At 38.9% G+C, this 19,109-nt stretch overlaps 1 protein-coding gene across 6 annotated transcripts in view; it reads left to right on the plus strand.

Annotated features, from left to right (window-relative positions):
* ALMS1 (ALMS1 centrosome and basal body associated protein) overlaps nucleotides 1–19,109 on the plus strand; it is a 228,773-nt gene that overhangs the window by 97,948 nt on the left and 111,716 nt on the right. For all 6 annotated transcript variants that reach the window (XR_012095364.1, XM_073023075.1, XM_073023076.1 and 3 more), the window contains one exon: nucleotides 7,806–9,670. Coding sequence is in view for 5 of the 6 variants with exons in the window: in XM_073023075.1 (XP_072879176.1) it covers nucleotides 7,806–9,670 (1,865 nt within the window). In the remaining variant the exon portion in view is untranslated. The remainder of the gene's footprint in view (nucleotides 1–7,805; nucleotides 9,671–19,109) is intronic.

Raw genomic sequence — 19,109 nt, forward strand, 5'->3', positions numbered from 1 at the left:
AACATGCGGTGTTTGGTTTTCTGTTCTTGTGATAGTTTGCTAAGAATGATGGTTTCCAGCTGCATCCATGTCCCTACAAAGGACACAAACTCATCCTTTTTTATGGCTGCATAGTATTCCATGGTGTATATGTGCCACATTTTCTTAATCCAATCTGTCACTGATGGACATTTGGGTTGATTCCAAGTCTTTGCTATTGTGAATAGTGCTGCAATAAACATATGTGTGCATGTGTCCTTATAGCAGCATAATTTATAATCCTTTGGGTATATACCCAGTAATGGGATGGCTGGGTCATATGGTACATCTAGTTCTAGATCCTTGAGGAATCGCCATACTGTTTTCCATAATGGTTGAACTAGTTTACAATCCCACCAACAGTGTAAAAGTGTTCCTATTTCTCCACATCCTCTCCAGCACCTGTTGTTTCCTGACTTTTGAATGATCGCCATTCTAACTGGTGTGAGATGGTATCTCATTGTGGTTTTGATTTGCATTTCTCTGATGGCCAGTGATGATGAGCATTTTTTCATGTGTCTGTTGGCTGTATGAATGTTTTCTTTTGAGAAATGTCTGTTCATATCCTTTGCCCACTTTTGGATGGGGTTGTTTGTTTTTTTCTTGTAAATTTGTTGGAGTTCTTTGTAGGTTCTGGATATTAGCCCTTTGTCAGATGAGTAGATTGCAAAAATTTTCTCCCATTCTGTAGGTTGCCTGCTCACTCTGATGGTAGTTTCTTTTGCTGTGCAGAAGCTCTTTAGTTTGATGAGATCCCATTTGTCAATTTTGGCTTTTGCTGCCGTTGCTTTTGGTGTTTTAGACATGAAGTCTTTGCCCATGCCTATGTCCTGAATGGTACTACCTAGGTTTTCCTCTAGGATTTTTATGGTATTAGGTCTAACATTTAAGTCTCTAATCCATCTTGAATTAATTTTCGTATAAGGAGTAAGGAAAGGATCCAGTTTCAGCTTTCTACTTATGGCTAGCCAGTTTTCCCAGCACCATTTATTAAATAGGGAATCCTTTCCCCATTTCTTGTTTCTCTCAGGTTTGTCAAAGATCAGATGGCTGTAGATGTGTGGTATTATTTCTGAGGACTCTGTTCTGTTCCATTGGTCTATATCTCTGTTTTGGTACCAGTACCATGCTGTTTTGGTTACTGTAGCCTTGTAGTATAGTTTGAAGTCAGGTAGCGTGATGCCTCCAGCTTTGTTCTTTTGACTTAGGATTGTCTTGGAGATGCGGGCTCTTTTTTGGTTCCATATGAACTTTAAAGCAGTTTTTTCCAATTCTGTGAAGAAGCTCATTGGTAGCTTGATGGGAATGGCATTGAATCTATAAATTACCTTGGGCAGTATGGCCATTTTCATGATATTGATTCTTCCTATCCATGAGCATGGTATGTTCTTCCATTTGTTTGTGTCCTCTTTGATTTCACTGAGCAGTGGTTTGTAGTTCTCCTTGAAGAGGTCCTTTACATCCCTTGTAAGTTGGATTCCTAGTGACAGTCAAACAGAGAGCCAAATCAGGAATGAACTTCCATTCACAATTGCTTCAAAGAGAATAAAATATCTATGTCATTGATCTACATGACTGTCCTTATGCCAGTAATGCACTGTCTTGATTGTTGTAGCTTTGTAAGTTTTGAAATCGGAAAGAGTGAGTCCTCCAACGATGCCATTTTCAATATTATTTTGGCTATTCTGGCGTTACAATCTGTTTGTCAATTATTGAAAAAAAAAAAAAAGAAAGCTAGGCTTTTAATAAGAGTTGAATCTCTAGATTACTATGGGAAATATTACCACTTGAATCTCTAGATTAGTTTAGGAGGTATTAATCTTTCAGTCCATAAAAATGGGCCAGTTTTCTAGTTATTTTGCTCTTCTTTCATTCATTTTTTTTTTTTTTTTTAGTATACTAGACATATATTTATTTTGCTAAATATATTCTCAAGTATTTAATTCTTTTTCTTGCTGTTGTAAATTGAATTTTTTAAAAAATTTATTTTTGGATTGTGAATTGCTAGTGTATTAAAATACAGTTGATTTTTATATATTGCACTGGCATCCTTCAGCTTTGCTGAACTTATTAGTGTTAGTTGGTTTGGCCTGGTTTCCTTGGGATTTTCTGTAAGAAGTTCATGTCATCTGCAAATAGATATAATTGTACTTCTTTCTTTCCAATCTAGATGTCTTTAATTTCTTACCTGGTTGCCCTGGCAATTTGGTAACATCAATATGATATTGAATAGAAGAGGTAAGAATGGCCATACTTGTCTTGTTCTTGATTGTAGGAAGAAAGCATCTAGTTTTTCATCATTCGGTATTATGTTAGTGCTGAGTCTTTCATAGGTACTCTTCATCTGGTTAAAGAAATCCCTTCCATTCCTAGTTTGCTGAGAAATTTTATCACAAAAACATATTGGGTTTTGTTGAACTAAACAGTAACTTTTAAGAGCCTGTTACATATCTAATGACATGTGATTGGTTTGTTGTAAAATTACCTGGAAATGGTTATGTGAAAATACTGAAATTTACTTGGCAAATACTAAAGCTACAAGAATTTTTTAAATGGAAAGGTTATTATGAAAGCTTGAAAGATGCGATGGGAGGAGGTAGAGCATAAAGTGTTAAAAAATTTGTAACGTGATTGTTGGAAAGGAAGAAGAGAAATATATTTTGGGATGAGTGTAAATCTACTCATGCATACTTTTAAGAGGCTGGAATAGGTTTATGTTTCTCAAATTTGGATATTTACTTCCCACTGATATGTCAGGAGGTATCAAGGCCATAAGAAACCACAAAATAAAAACTTTTTTTTTTGCCCAAATAAAATTTTTACATCTATTTTTATCAGCTAATGACAGAATATTTATTTATTTATTTATTTATTTATTTATTTATTTTACTTTAAGTTCCAGGATACATGTGCAGAACGTGCAGGTTTGTTACATAGGTATTACATGTGCCATGGTGGTTTGCTGCACCTATCAACCCATCATTTAGGTTTTAAGCCCTGCATGCATTAGGTATTTGTCCTATGCTCTCCCTCCCCTTGCCCCCCACCCCCCGAAAGGCCCCGGTGTGTGATATTCCCCTCCCTGTGTCCATGTGTTCTCATTGTTCAACTCCCACTTATGAGTGAGAACACGTGGTGTTTAATTTTCTGTTCCTGTGTTAGTTTGCTGAGAATGATGGCTTCCAGCTTCATCCATGTCCTGGCAAAGGACATGATCTCATTCTTTTTTTAGGGCTGCATAGTATTCCATGGTGTATATGTGCCACATTTTCTTTATCCAGTCTATCATTGATGGGCAAAAAAATGACATTTTTAAAGTGTTAATTTTGTCCAGTGGTATTTAATTTTTTAAGCCAACATTTTGTTTTGAAATAATTGTAGTTTCACATGTAAGAAATAATATAGAGATATCACATATACTCTTCACCCAATTTCCCTAAGTGGTAACATCTTGCAAAACTAAGACAATATATCACAACCACAACATTGATACTGATACAGCCAAGATACTGAACATTTATATCACTACAAAGGTGGCTCATGATACCTTATAATAACTACTTCCACTTCTTTCCTGCCCCACCTTTTACTGACCTCCTGGCACCACTAATTTGTTCCTTTGTTTCTGTAACTTTGTAATTTCAAGAATGTCATGTAAATGATAACATACAGTATGCAACCTTATTGCATTGGCCTTTTTTTCACTCAGCCAATACAATAATTATCTGGAGATTCATCCAGATTGTTTTGTTTATCAGTGGTTTTTCTTTTTTATTGATGTATAGTATTCCAAAGTATGAATGCACCACAGTTTAAATATTCACTATTGAAGGACATCTTGGTTGTTTCCCAGTTTTTGGCTTTACCAGTACAGCTGCTGTAAACATTCATGTGCAAGTTTTTGTGTGAATATGTCTTTGTTTCTGTGGGGTAAATGCCCAGGATTGCAATTGCTGGGTCATGTGGTAGTTGCATGTTTAGTTTTTTGAAAGACAGGCCACACCTTTTTCCAGGGTGGTTATATCATCTACATTCCCACAAGCAGTGTGTGAGTAATCTATCTACTCCATGTCCTCACCAGCATTTGATACTGTCACTATTTTTATTCTAGTCATTCTAATAGGTATGTAGTGGTATCTTAATAAGTTTTAAATGTGTATTTCCTTAATGGTTTTTGAGGTTGCACATTTTTTCATATCTCTGTTTCCAATCTCTGTATCCTGTTAAGTGAAATGTCTGCATCTTTTGCCCATTTTCTAATTGGATTATCTTTTTTTTCCTTTTTACTGTTGTGAGTTCTATATATATGTTAGATGTAAGTCTAGCAGATATAAGACCTTTATTGGATATGAGGTTTACAAATGTTTTCTTTTAACCTGTAGCTGGGAGAGAGGGGAACATTTTGTTTTGCTGGATAGTCTAGGCTTCCCTAGACTTTCACGGACACCACAAGGAAGGGGTAGCACTTTATCAGCCAGCAGAGATGAAAGTGAGTCCTGGGCTCCTCACTTGGCCTTTGCTGGTGTTGTTGTGAGTGGGTCTAGTTTTTTCTTTGGTGGTTGGCTGGAGTAGAACGGTTATTAGTTAAAAGTTTTCTCTCTTGCTAGGCTTTACCTCTGCTGGGTTTTTAGCTAGTGAGAAAAACTTTTGTTAGGGTTTTTTGTCTGTGTCCATTGTTCCTGGGTTGCTGACTTCTTCAGCTCCAAGTCTGTGTATGCAAGAGATAAAGAAAACCCAGGGATTACACCACAGGATAATTCCTCAGGTCCCTAGATCTCTAGCTAATCTACCTTCTTCTCTACATCTTTCAGATTCTTCTTGCATTTGTTTTATATATATTTTCCAGTGGGCTTAATTTTACTTAGCAGGAAAAATAGAGAAAAGTACATCTGGCCAGGTGCGGTGGCTCATGCCTGTAATCCCAGCACTTTGGGAGGCTGAGGCAGGAGGATCTCTTGAATCCAGGAGTTGGAGACCAGCCTGGGCAACAAAGTGAGACCCGGTCTCTACAAAAATAAAAATAAGAAAATTAGCCCGGTGTAGTGGCATGTGCCTGTTGCCCCAGCTATCCAGGAGGCTGAGGTGTTAGGATCACCTGAGCCCAGGAGGTCGAGGCTTCAGTGATAGTGCCACAGCATTCCAGCCTGGGTGACACAGCAAGACCCTGTCTTAAAGAAGAAGAGAAAAGAAAGAAAAATGTCACAGGATCCTCAGGGTGTCACTTTGCAAGCTGGAAACCACTGTGGCCAGCAGCACCTTCTGCCTGAATATTGTTCACACATGCTGGGCACATTCTGCCCACTCGGCCTGGCAGGCTGTGCTTGGCTCACACTACTGTGCTGGATCTTACACCTGCCAAACATGAGCCAGGCGTGGAGTGGTGAGGGGTGTGTGGGCAAGCAAGTGTGGGGTCTAGCCACTGCACACAGCCAGGCATGCTGACTGCTGTGGTGGGGCAGGCAGCTCCAGGTGCTGGCACTGGTGCTGGCTCCATGCAAGGCTGCAGCTGGACCAAATGTACTGTGCATGGCTTCTGCTGTGGGGACCCACATCTGGGCAAGGGAAACATGGTGGCAACTGGAAGCTTGGAAGACACCAGGAACCACAAAACCCCAAAGAGGGTGTCATAGTCCTGGCTCGGGGACCCCCTAGGTCTGGGCTTCCTGAAAGGCCGCAGCTTCTCTCCTTCTTGTTCCCTGCAACATGACAGGCAGGGAGGGGGCACGTTTCAGCCCTGTTTGTGTTACAACTCTTTTAGTCCCACCACTTGGTAGATCCTGAGTTCTTGTCCTACATCCATGAAGAATGAGGTATGTGGACAACTAGAGGGTGAGCAAGATGGAGAGGAGCTTCATCGAGTGGCAGAACAGTTTTCAGGAGACCCAAAGTGGGTAGCTCCTTTCTGCAGGCAGGTCGTCCCAACGAGTGTCCAGCTGTCAGTGGGGAGGAGAACCTAGAGTGAGTAGCTCCTGTCCGCAGGCAAAGTTGTCCCATTGTCTGTGCAGCCCTCAGCAGAGAGGAGACCCAGAACGGGTAGCTCCTACCTGCATGCAGGTCATCCCATAATCTGTGCCTCTTTCAGCAGAGAGGAAATCCGGAGTGGGTAGCTCTATTATCTCTCTAAGTCTGGCTGAGTCCAGGATTTTTATGGGCTTCAGAGGGAAGTAGGTGCATGCCAATTGGTCCATGTGCAGGCCCAGAAAAAGCACCATAAGTTCGCCTGTCCACGGAACTGACAGCCCTTCAAGTAATCCCTGGCTTAAAGGTATGGCTTCATCGGTGACCTTCCCCTTTCTGCCCAGGAGCCTGTCTGCCATCTCTCTGCTATCTCTGGTACCTGTGGCACACCCAGGCTGTTCATGTCAAGGGGCACCTGCAGGCCCACTCTGAGCTGCCCTCAGCCCTCCCCACCCCTGCAACCTCCCTCCTATGCTTGTGGGTGCCCAGTGTCTGGAGGGGCGGCAGGGGGCTGGTGTATCAGTGCTGCCCCAAGTGTGCGCACACCTGGCTGGGTCGCGACAGTGCCTGGGCTTGGCCTCAACTTTGCTCTGTAATGGGAACAGGCACCAGGAGTGGGGAGAGGCCAGACAGCGGGAGCAGGCACTTTTGAACCTGCAAGGGCAGGGGGAGTTCCCAGGTCCCCGAGACTGCAGGGTTGCCTGGGTCCACAGCTGTGACTGGGCAGCTGCAGCTGTGCCCAGGAGGGTGGGGTTCCTGCCCCTCCAACTCAGAAGGGAGTGGGACTTCTGCCTGTTCCCAGCTCCCACCAACTCAGTAGAGTGAGCAGCCCTAGCTGCTCCTTCCCCACTGCAACTGGCATCATGGCAGCAGCCACTGCAGATGGGATGCTGCTGCCATCAAAAATACATCTAGTTCATCACCTGGGGAGATGCAGCATAATTTAAAATATTTTAATCTGGAATCAGATGTTGCTATATCATCAAATAGAATGCCAAGTTATAATGACTTTATAGGTAAAACACAGAAACCTCAAAGAAATGTTATATTTATGGTTGCTTTGAGGTACTGATCCTGTGTGCCAGGAAACAAGGTCTTGGATTTTTTCCCACCATTCTTAGGGGTCAAATATTAGGATGTAGGTCAAGCTTCTGTAATAGCCAAACATACAGTGGCTCAAATAAGATAGAATTTTATTTTCACGTCATTGTTCATGTTAGGAAAGTGAGCTCTGTTCCTTGATGTCATCCAGGAACCCAAGCTGGCTGGACAACTAAACTGTCCTTACACATGACTTCCAAGGTTGTTCCATGCATTACCATTTTTAGCAGGTGAGAAAAATAGTGGTGATAGTGGTGGTGATACTGGGGGAACACGCAGGTCAAGAACTTGATTTTAAGGACAGGAAGCGGAAGTTGTACTTGATGCCTTCAGTCATATCCCATTGGCCTCAACCTAGTCATGTGGTCACAACTAGCTGCAGAAAAAAACAGGAAATGTCTCCCACTTGGTGGCTATGTGGCTAGCAAAAATTTGAGTAAGGGATTTCTATTATTAAAAGAAAGATGAGAATACTTGTGGACAATAATAATCTTTGCTGTTTACTTTAGTGGGAAATTTTTAGGAGAACTCTCTGAGTGGTCTTAATCATTGTGAGCCTTTTTATTCTGTAGTTAACTATCTTTTTTTCTTGCTGTGCTCTTTGTCCTGTTATATTATAAAAGAATGACATGATCTTCATGGTCTAATCTTAGCGTGGGTATAAAACTAATGTGTATGTAACTACTTGGACTACTTCAAATAAGAACCTGTTTGTTTATATCTTCTAGGGTTTACAGAGTCCACGTGGAATGGGATGCAAGCCAGAAGCTGTATGTAGTCACATTATTATTGAGAGCCATGAAAAAGGATGTTTCCGGACTCTAACGTCTGAACAACCACAACTAGATAGCCACTCTTGTGCTTTTAGATCTGCTGAACCCTCAGAAATGACCAGAGGACGTCAGAGCCCATCATCATGTGGAGCCAAGCACGTCAACCTTTCTGCATCCTTAGACCAGAACAACTCCCATTTCAAAGTTTGGAATTCCTTGCAGTTAAAAAGTCATTCCCCTTTTCAAAACTTTATACCTGATGAATTCAAAATCAGCAAAGGTCTTCGAATGCCATTCCATGAAAAGATGAACCCTTGGCTATCAGAATTAGTAGAACCTGCTTTTGTGCCACCTAAAAAAGTGGATTTTCGTTCTTCAACACAAATGCCATCCCCAGAACCCGTGAAAAAGTTTACTACCTCCATCACTTTTTCATCTCACCGACATTCTAAATGCATTTCCAATTCCTCTGTTGTTAAGGTTGGTGTTACTGAAGGTAGCCAGTGTACTGGAGCATCTGTGGGGGTATTTAATTCTCATTTCACTGAAGAACAAAATCCTCCTAGAGATCTTAAACAGAAATCCTCTTCCCCTTCATCATTTAAAATGCATAGTAATTCACCAGATAAAGAAGTGACTATTTTAGCAGAAGGTAGAAGGCAAAGCCAAAACTTACCTGTTGATTTTGAGCATTCTTGTCAAGAAGAAAAACCCTTAGAAAGATCAGATTTTACAGGCAATCATTCTGAGCCCAGTACCAGTGCAAATTGTAGCAATTTCAAGGAAATTCAAATTTCTGATAACCATACCCTTATTAGCATGGGCAGACCAAGTTCCACCCTAGGAGTAGGCAGATCGAGTTCCAGACTAGGAGTAAAAGAGAAGAATGTAACTGTAACTCCAGATCTTCCTTCTTGCATTTTTCTTGAACAACGAGAGCTCTTTGAACAAAGCAAAGCCCCACATACAGATGACCCTGTGAGGAAACACCATTCTCCCTCTCCTCAACATCAGGATTATGTAGCTCCAGACCTTCCTTCTTGCATTTTTCTTGAACAACGAGAACTCTTTGAACAGTGCAAAGCCCCATATGTAGATCATCAAATGAGAGAAAACCATTCTCCCCTTCCTCAAGGTCAGGATTCTATAGCTTCAGACCTTCCTTCTCCCATTTCTCTTGAACAATGCCAAAGCAAAGCGCCAGGTATAGATGACCAAATGAGTAAACACCATTTTCCCCTTCCTCAAGGTCAGGATTGTGTAGTGGAAAAGAATAATCAACATAAGCCTAAATCACACATTTCTAGTATAAATGTTGAAGCCAAGTTCAATAATGTGGTCTCCCAGTCAGCCCCAAATCAGTGTACCTTAGCAACATCTGCATCTACTCCTCCTTCAAATAGAAAAGCACTTTCTTGTGTTCGTATAACTCTTTGTCCCAAGACTTCTTCCAAGTTGGATAGTGGAACTTTAGATAAAAGATGTCATTCATTGGATGCTGCTTCTAAAGCGAGGATGAATAGTGAGTTTAACTTTGACTTACATGCTGTATCTTCGAGATCACTGGAACCAACCTCCAAATTATTGACCAGTAAACCTGTAGTACAGGATCAAGAATCTTTAGGTTTTCTAGGACCTAAATCTTCACTGGATTTCCGAGTCGTACAGCCTTCTCTTCCAGACAGTAACACTATTACTCAGGACTTGAAAACTATACCTTCTCAGAATAGCCAGATAGTAACCTCAAGGCAAATACAAGTGAACATTTCAGATTTCGAAGGACATTCCAATCCAGAGGGGACCCCAGTATCTGCAGATCGGTGAGTCTCATTGTGATAACAAGCAAGCTGGATGGACTTTGTGATAAAATGTTTCAAATACTTGAGTAGATATTGGTTCTTGGGGAAAAGGCTGTGTGATTTCTCTGAGTGGAGGTTGTGTCTGACTAATTACTAGAAGTCTTTCAAGGAATAAGTAAGAGAGAACATATGATAGTAATGCATTTATACTTTCAGAGGGGTCTTGGCAAGACTTGACATCAAGTGTTTTAAAAAACTGAATGACCTTGAAAGGAATCTTTGATCATCCAATGATACAATTACTAATTTATTTACTATGTTGGACATATGCTGAGGATCTCCTTTGGAGGTTGTGCCCATGTACGTGGGTGCTTGGTCACTCTCTCTCTTTCCCTCTCCCTCTCTCTCTCTCTCCTCCAGCTCTGGTTCCATTTCATGACTTCTTTCAAATATTTAGTGTTTACAAAGAAAGTAGCTTTATAGTGGAAAATCCTGGCAGATACCAGTTTAGTCAAATGATGAAAATTAGCATCACCAGTAAAACATCAGTCAACATAGTGTGCTTCCTGATGTGATGCCCCACTTCATAGAGTATTGTAGGAAAGGAAACCCAATTCAGGCATAAGTCCGTTAGATTTATATCATTCAGCCCAGTTTTAGCACTTTGCCATTAATTCGGTTTTACTTTAATGAGCCTCTCACCATATGGTGAAACAGAACTACCTGTATGTTTAGTATTTTACCTTATAGTTGAAGAGGCATCGTACCACAGTGGAGAGCACTAGGCTTGGAAAGGAGGGTGAGAGAAATGTTTATTTATAATCTACATGTGGTAGTAGTCATGGCAATAAGGAACTTACATATGCTATCTTACTTAGTTCTCATAATGATCCTATGAAGCAGGTGATGAGATCTCTATTTTCCTGCTGGAAAACTTGTGCCAAAAGATGTTGTTTGTAGGCAAGATAAAGAGTATTCAAATGCATTCTGTTTAATCAAAGTAAGGAGTTGTTCCCCTACACAGTACTCTGTCCTAGAATTTGAACCCTCATTCCAACTCTTCTTCCAGCCACGATCCTGGACAACTCATTTAATATCCTTGGCACTCATACATAGAAGGAAAGGGTTGGAATGCTGAAAAGTCCCTTACAGCTCTAAAAGTTAGGGATTGCGATAATAGATTGGGGCAAAAAAAAAAAAGGTCAATCTCTGGTTTCAGTGTTATAAATAGTTGAGTACTATAGAGATCAGTACTGATACCTTTAAAAATTTTCTTTGAGACAGAGTCTCGCTCTGTCACCCAGACCAGAGTGCAGTGATGTGATCTTGGTTCACTGCAACCTCCGTCCCTGGGTTCAAGCCATCCTCCCACCTCAGCCACCCGAATAGCTGGGACCACAGGCGTGCACCACAATGCCTGGCTAATTTTTGTATTTTTAGTAGAGATGAGGTTTTGCCATGTTGGCTAGGCTGGTCAGTATTGATATTTAAAAAAAAGAAAAGTTTAGAAATGAAAACATTGACAATTTCATATATAATTTTTAAACTCTTCGAAGGTTAAATGCTAAGGTATTGTACTGAATACCTTAAAAGTCAGGAAAAGCTATGAATGAGAAGAAAATAATAGATGATTATAAATGTGAACTAACAATAATGCCATTTGCTCAGGGTGTACATTTGTAGTGGATGCTTATACTTAGTGTAATAATCAGAAATAGATATAATTACCTCAGTTGTGGATTTAAAAAACCTGAGACTTAGAGAAGATATTTTGCCCAAGATCACATGGCCATTGAGCATTGGAGGTGGCATTTGAACCTAGGTTTATCGAACTCCATAGTCCGTAAATAATTCAAACCACACACACACACACACACAGATGCATAAAACATATATATAAGTAAATATATATATAATAGTTTATAAAATATTTATAAAGGACTGGGCGCGGTGGCTCACACCTGTAATCCCAGCACTTTGGTGTCCAAGGTGAGCGGATCACCTGAGGTTGAGAATTTGAGACCAGCATGACCAACATGGAGAAACCCCATCTCTACCAAAAATACAAAATTAGCCAGGCATGGTGGCGCACGCCTATAATCCCAGCTACTCAGGAGGCTGAGGCAGGAGAATCGCTTGAACCAGGGAGGCGGAGGTTGCAGTGAGCTGAGATTGCGCCACTGCACTCCAGCTTGGCAACAAAGCAAGACTCCGCCTCAAAATTTATAAAGTATATGTGTATAAAATATTTATAAAGTATATATGTATAAAATATATTCAAACATTTCCATTTTGAGATAATTTTAGACTTACAGAGGAGTTGCCGAAATAAATAGCACAGAGAGGTTCTGTATTATCTGTTGCTGTGTATCGTGTTACCCTGAAATGTAGCAACTTAATAAACATCTGAAAATTTATGTAGGTCAGAAATCTAAATGTAGCTTATTTGGGTACCTCTGGCTTAGGTTGTCTCACAAGGTTGCAAACAAGGTATTGGCTACAAATGTGGTCTCATCACAGGGCTTGCGTGAGAGGATGTGCTTCCAGCCTCACTCACATGGCCATGGCTTTGGCCAGAGACATGGGCTTTTTGCTTCTATAAGGCACTCATAATATGACACCTAAACTTCCCTTAGTGAGGCAGTGAGAGGGCAAGAGAGGGTGCCCAAGACAAAAGCCACAGTCTTTTTGTTACCTACCCTTGGATGTGTCATCTCGTCACCTCTGCCACATTCTCTTCAGTAGAAATGAGTCACTGTCTAAAGCTCTCACCCAAGGGTTGGGAATTACACAGGGTCCTGAATACCAAGAGGTAGGTGTCATTGGGGGATGTTGTCCATGTAACCTTTACTGAAGCTTCCATTTAACATCTTACCATAATATCATAACCGTAAAATATTTATCAAAATAAGAAATTCTTCTTGGTATAAAACTATATAACATTGATTTCACCAGGTTTTTCCACAAATGAACTTTTTTGTTTGAGATCCAACCCAGGATTCCATCTGGCATTTTAGTTGTCATGTCTTAGACTCCTCCAATCTATGACAGTTTCCCAGTCTTTTTTTGTCTTCCATGACCTTGACACTTTGAAGAGTGCTAATAAGTTATTTTGAAAAAGCTTTTTCAATTTAGCATTGTTTGATGTTTCAAGGTTAGATTAGGGTTATGCATTCTCAGTGCGTCGCAACAGAGAGCACATTATGTTGATATGCGTTACTGGTGATGTTAACCTTGGTCACTTGGCTAAAGTGGTATCTGCTAAGATTCTCCACTGTAAAGTTACTGTTTTTCCTTTGGAGATACTAAACATTTGAGGGAGATTTTGTTAGACTGTGCAAATAACCTGTTTCTGCTTAAACTTTGAGTACTAATTTTAGCATTCATGAGTGGATCTTGGCTGTAGCAGTTATTACTGTGGTGTTTTAATTTTTTCATGCCTTCCATCTCTTCTACATTTGTTAATTGGAATTCCTCTGTAAGGAGAATTGTTCTTCCCTCATTTATTCTGCCTTAGGTTATTTATTTGCATTATTGTAGACTCATAAGTATTTATTTCATTATTTGGATTATAATCCAATGCTACCATTACTATTTTTGTTGCTCAAGTTCTCTTTTTAGCTATTTGGAGCACTTTCAGGTTGGCTCCTGTACCCTGCCCCAGACCTGGAATCAGCTGTTTCATTAAAAAACCCTCAGTTTTGTTTTTTTTTTTCTTTTTTTTCCTTTTTGAGGTGGAGTCTTGCTCTGTCGCCCAGGCTAGAGTGCAGTGGCATGATCTTGGCTCACTGCAACCTCTACCTCCCAGATTCAAGCAATTCATCTGCCTCAGCCTCCAGAGTAGCTGGGATTACAGGCCCGTGCCACCACGCGCAGCTAATTTTCTGTATTTTTAGTAGAGATGGGGTTTCACCATGTTGGCCAAGCTGGTCTTGAACTCCTGACCTCAGGTGATCTGCCCGTCTCGGCCTCCCAAAATGCTGGGATTTACAGATGTGAGCCACTGTGCCCAGCCAAAAAACCCTCTTATTTTTGAAGGGAGGAAGAAGAATAGTATTTAGAAAGCAAGATGTAAGTACCTGGCATGCTCACTGCTGGTGGGATGTTGCTGTGTTTAGCCTTTCTCAGTGAATAAAGCTAAGAAATATAGGTAGATATGTTAACTTATGTGTATACTCATATCTGTATCTTTTAATGTGTGTGTGTGTTTTAAACCATGTGTCCATATTGATACCTCTGACTCCAGTACGAATACACAGAGTTGATTCTAGCCTTTCCCCTTTCTTTATTTGTAACTTCTGTCTCTAATAGCGATAAACTGGCTCTCATTATCTACAATATATTTACCCTAGTATATAAATAAAGTAGTTTCCGAATTCATAATCCATACCCACATGAAAAACAAATTCTGCAACCAGAGTACAGTGTTTATCTGCAGTTTTGAATTTATCATTAAAATATCTAGACAAAAATGCTGTTTGCTAAAGTTTCTTAAGTCAGCATCTCCCTGCCCCATACTCTTCAGTGTAAGTACATGATTCATTTATAATATAGTTAGATTCATTAGTCACATTCTGCGTTCCATCTTTGCCTCATATCCTGGTTGACCTTTAAAAATTTATGTACTTCTAAACTTCACTTTCTGTGCTTTACAATTCTATCCATTGCTACAGTTTCATATGAGCAGTTCCATCAATCCCAAAACTCCTCCATGCCGTTCCTTTGGAGACAGTCTTTCCCCTGACCCCTCACTCACCCCCGGCAGTCCCTGGTCTGTTTTCTTCTCTAGAGTTTTGCCTTTGTAGACTGTCACACAAATGGAATCATAAAATATGTAACAGACTTTTGGGTCTGATTTTTTTTACTTTGCAAAATGCGTTTGACTCATCTTGTTTAGATCAGTAGTGCTTTTTTATTGCTGTATTAAAAGCAATAATATTTTATTGTAATTCCATTGTACAGATTACCACAGTTTGTTTATCCATTCACTCATTGAAGGATATTTGAGTTGTTTCTAGTTTGGCACCATTAAAATTAGAACTGCTGTAAACATTTATATACAGGTTTTTGTTTCTCTACGGTAAATACTAAGGAAGAGGATTCCTGAGTTATATGTTATAGGTGTATATTTAACTTTGTAAGAATTATTCAGATCTAAACTAATACTAGTTTTTCAGAGTATCTGTAATACTAGTTTTTCAGAGTATCATTTTGCATTCCTGCTAGCAATGGGTGAGCATTCTAGTCACTCCACATCCTCACCAATGTGTCAATTGTCAATATATTTTAGCAATTTTTATAGTTGTACAGTGGTATCTCAACATAGTTTTAATTTGCATGTCCTTCCTTAATGGCTAATTATTATGAACACCTTTTCAAGAGCTTATTTACCATCCTCTTTGGTGAAGTGCTTTTTAAATAGCGTTGTTTGTTTTCTTATTGGTGAGTTTTGAGAGTTCTTAATATATTCTGGATACGTTATTTGCAAATATCTCCACAGTATGTGACTTGTCTTCTTATCCTCTTAAGTCTTTCAAAGAACAAAGGTGTTTCCTTTTGATCAAGTCCAATTAATTGATTTTTAAATGGATCATGTGATTGGTTTGCAGTACTTTTCTTTCAGCACTTAAAAAATATGCCACTTCCTATCTGGATTCCACGGTTTCTGATGAAAAATTCATAGTCATTTGAGTCATTGTTCTCTATGTAAGAACAATGTATCATTTTTCTCTGATTATTTTCATTTTCCAGCACATTGATTATGTTTCTAGATATGAGTTTCTTCTTTTTTTTTAATTTTTAAATCTTTATTTCAATAGTTTTTGGGGTAAACGTGGTTTTTGGTTACATGGGTAAGTTCTTTAGTGGTGATTTCTGAGATTTTAGTGCACCCATCACCACAGTAGTATACACACTGTATCCAATATATAGTATTTTATCCCTCAACCCCCTCCCAACCTCCCCACGTAGTCCCCAAAGTCTGTTATATCATTCTTATGCCTTTGTGTCTTCACAGCTTAGCTGCCACTTATAAGTGAGAACATACAATATTTGGTTTTCCATTCCTGAGTTACTTCACTTAGAATAACGGCCTCCAGCTCCATCGAAGTTACTGCAAAAGACATTATTTCATTCCTTTTTATGGCTGAGTAGTATTCCATGGTATTCATTCAATGTGTATATATACCACATTTTCTTTACTCATTGGTTGATGGGCACTTAGGTTTTTATGTCTTTGCAGTTGCAAATTGTGCTGCTGTACAAGTGTGTGAATGTGTCTTTTTAATGTAATGTCTTATTTTTCTTGGTATGGATTTCTTTGGTACCTCTTGTTTGGGGTTTGCTGAGTTTTTTTAAGCCTATAGGTTTACAGGCATACCTCAGATATATTGCAGGTTCAGTTACAGACCACTGCAATAAAGCCGATCACATGAATTTTTGGTTTTCCCAGTGCATATACAAGTTATGTTTACACTATACTGTATTCTATTAAGTGTATAATAGCATTATGTCTAAAAAATATATATATAACTTAATTTATAATTTCTTTATTTTTTAAAAATGCTAACAATTATTTAAACCTTCAGTGAGTTACTTTTTGCTGGTGGCGGTCTTACTTCGATGTTGGTGGCTGCTAACTGCTCTGGATGATTACATCCAGAATTAATTGCTAAAGATTGGGGTAGCTGTAGAATTTTTTTTTTATTTTTAATTTTCATGGGTACATAGTAGGTATATATGTTTATGGGGTACATGAGATGTTTTGATACAGGCGTGCAGTGTGAAATAAGCACATTGTGAAGAATGGGGTATCCATCCCCTCAAGCATTTATCTGTTGAGTTGCAAACAATCCAATTACACTCTCTAAGTAATTTTAAAATGTACAATTATTATTGACTATAGTAACCTGATATAGTAGGTCTTATTCATTGTTTCTATGTTTTTTTGGGTTTTTGTGTGTGTGTGTGTGCCCATTAACCATCCCCATCTCTCCCTAAACCCCTCACTACCCTTCTCAGCCTCTGGTAACCATCCTTCTACTCTCTGTGTCCGTGAGTTCAATTGTTTGGATTTTTAGATCCCACAAATAAGTGAGAACATGCAGTGTTTGTCTGTTTGTGCCTGGCTTATTCCATTTAACATAATGATCTCTAGTTGCATCCATATTGTTGTAAATGACTGGATCTCATCGTTTTCAATGTCTGAATAGTACTCCACTGTGTATATGTACCACATTTTCTTATCCATCTATTGATGGGCACATAGGCTACTTCCGAATCTTAGCTTACCATGAACAGTGCTGCAATAAACATGGGATTGCATTGAATCTGTAGATCGCTTTTGAGTAGCAAAATCAGTCTTCCAAATACTGATTTCCTTTCTTTTAGGTATATACTCAGCAGTGGGATTACTGGATCATATTGTAGCTCAGTTTTTAGTTATTTTAAGGAACCCCCAAACTATTCTCCTTAGTGATTGCACTAATTTACATTCCAAGCAATAGTATACAAGGGTTGGTTCCCTTTTCTCCACGTCTTCGCCAGCATTTGTTATTGCCTGTCTTTTCAATATAAGCCATTTTAACTGGGGTGAGACGGTATCTCATTGTAGTTTTTAGTTTTAGTGTTTTGATCGGATTATTAGATTTTTTTCCTGTGGAATTGTTTGAGCTCTTTATATATTCTGGTTATTAGTCCGTTGTGAGATGAGTAGTTTGCAGATATTTTCTCCCATTCTGTAGGTTGTCTCTTCACTTTATTGATTGTATCCTTTGCTGTAAAGAAGCTTTTTAATTTGATGTGATCCTATTTGTCCATTTTCACTTTGATTGCCTGTGCTTGTGGGGTATTGCTCAAGAAATTTTTGTCCAGACCAGTATCCTAAGGATTTTCCCTGATGTTTTTCTGTAGTAGTTTCATGGTTTGAGGTCTTAGGTTTAAGTTTTTAATCCATTTTGATTTGGTTTTTGTATATGGAGAAAGATAGAGGTCTAGCTTCATTCTTCTTCATGTAAATACCAGTTTTCCCAGCACCATTTGTTGAAGAGACCATCTTTTCCCCAGTGTATGTTCTTGGCACTTTTGTCAAAAATGAGTTCAACGTAGGTGTGTGGATTTGTTTCTGCGTTTTCTGGTTCTGTTTCATTGTCTTATGTGTCTGTTTTTAAACTAGTACCATGATGTTTTGGTTATTTTAGCACTGTAGTATAATTTGAAGTTAGATATTGTGATTCCTCCAGTTTCGTTCTTTATGTTTAGGATAACTTTGTCTATGCTGGGTCTTTTGTGGTTCCATATAAATTTTAGGATTCTTTTCTATTTCTGTGAAGCATGTCATTGGTATTTTGAGGGATTGCATTGAATACAGATTCAGTGAAATACCAAATTGCTTTGGATATTATGGACATTTTGACAATATTGATTCTTCTAATTCATGAACATGGAATATTTTTCCATTTTTTGGTATCCTCTTCAATTGTTTTCATCAGTGTTTTTTAGTTTCCTTTATAGAAATCTTTCACTTTTTGGTTAATTGCTAGGTATTTGATTTTATGTGTGGCTGTTGTAAATGGGATTACTTTTTAAATTTCTTTTTCACATTATTCACTGTTGACATATAGAAATGCTAACTGATTTTTGTATATTGATTTTGTATCCTGCAACTTTACTGAATTTGTCGATTCAAATAGTTTGTGTGGAGGCTCTAGGTTTTTTCAAATATAAGATTGTATCATCTGCAAACAAGGATAATCTGACTTCTTCCTTTCCAATCTGGATGCCCTTTCTGTCTTTCTCTTGTCTGATTGTTTGAGCTAGGACTTCTAGTGCTATGTTGAATAACAGTTTTGAAAGTAGGCATCCTTGTCATGTTCCACACCTTAGAGGAAAGGCTTTCAGTTTCTTCCCCATTCAGTATGATTCTAGCTGTGGGTCTGTCATATACAGCTTTTATTATGTTGAAGTATGTGTTCTCTGTACCCAGTTTTTTGATGGTTTTTAATCACGAAGAGATGTTGAATTTTAAGAAATATTTTTTCAGCACCAATTGGAATGATCATGTGGTTTTTGTCCTTCATTGTATTGGTATGTTGTATCATGTTGATTGATTTATATATGTTGAACCATGCTTGCATCCCTGGTATAAATCCCACTTGATCATGATGAATAATCTTTCTAATGTGGTGTTGCATTTGGTTTGCTAGTATTTTGTTGAGGATTTTTGCATCAATATTCATGAGGGAGATTGGCCTGTAGTTTTCTTCTTTTGATGGGTCTTTGTCTGGTTTTGGTATCAGGGTAATACTGGCCTTGTAGAATGAGTTTGGAAGTATTTTCCTCCTTCTCTATTTTTCAGAATAGTTTGAGTTAGATTGCTATGAGTTCTTCTCTAAATGTTTGATATATTTAAGCAGAGGAGCCATCAGGTCCTGGATTTTTCTTTGTGGGCAGAATTTTTATT

Source organism: Chlorocebus sabaeus, chromosome 14 (assembly GCF_047675955.1).
Source record: "Chlorocebus sabaeus isolate Y175 chromosome 14, mChlSab1.0.hap1, whole genome shotgun sequence".
In the NCBI taxonomy this organism is placed as follows: domain Eukaryota; kingdom Metazoa; phylum Chordata; class Mammalia; order Primates; family Cercopithecidae; genus Chlorocebus; species Chlorocebus sabaeus.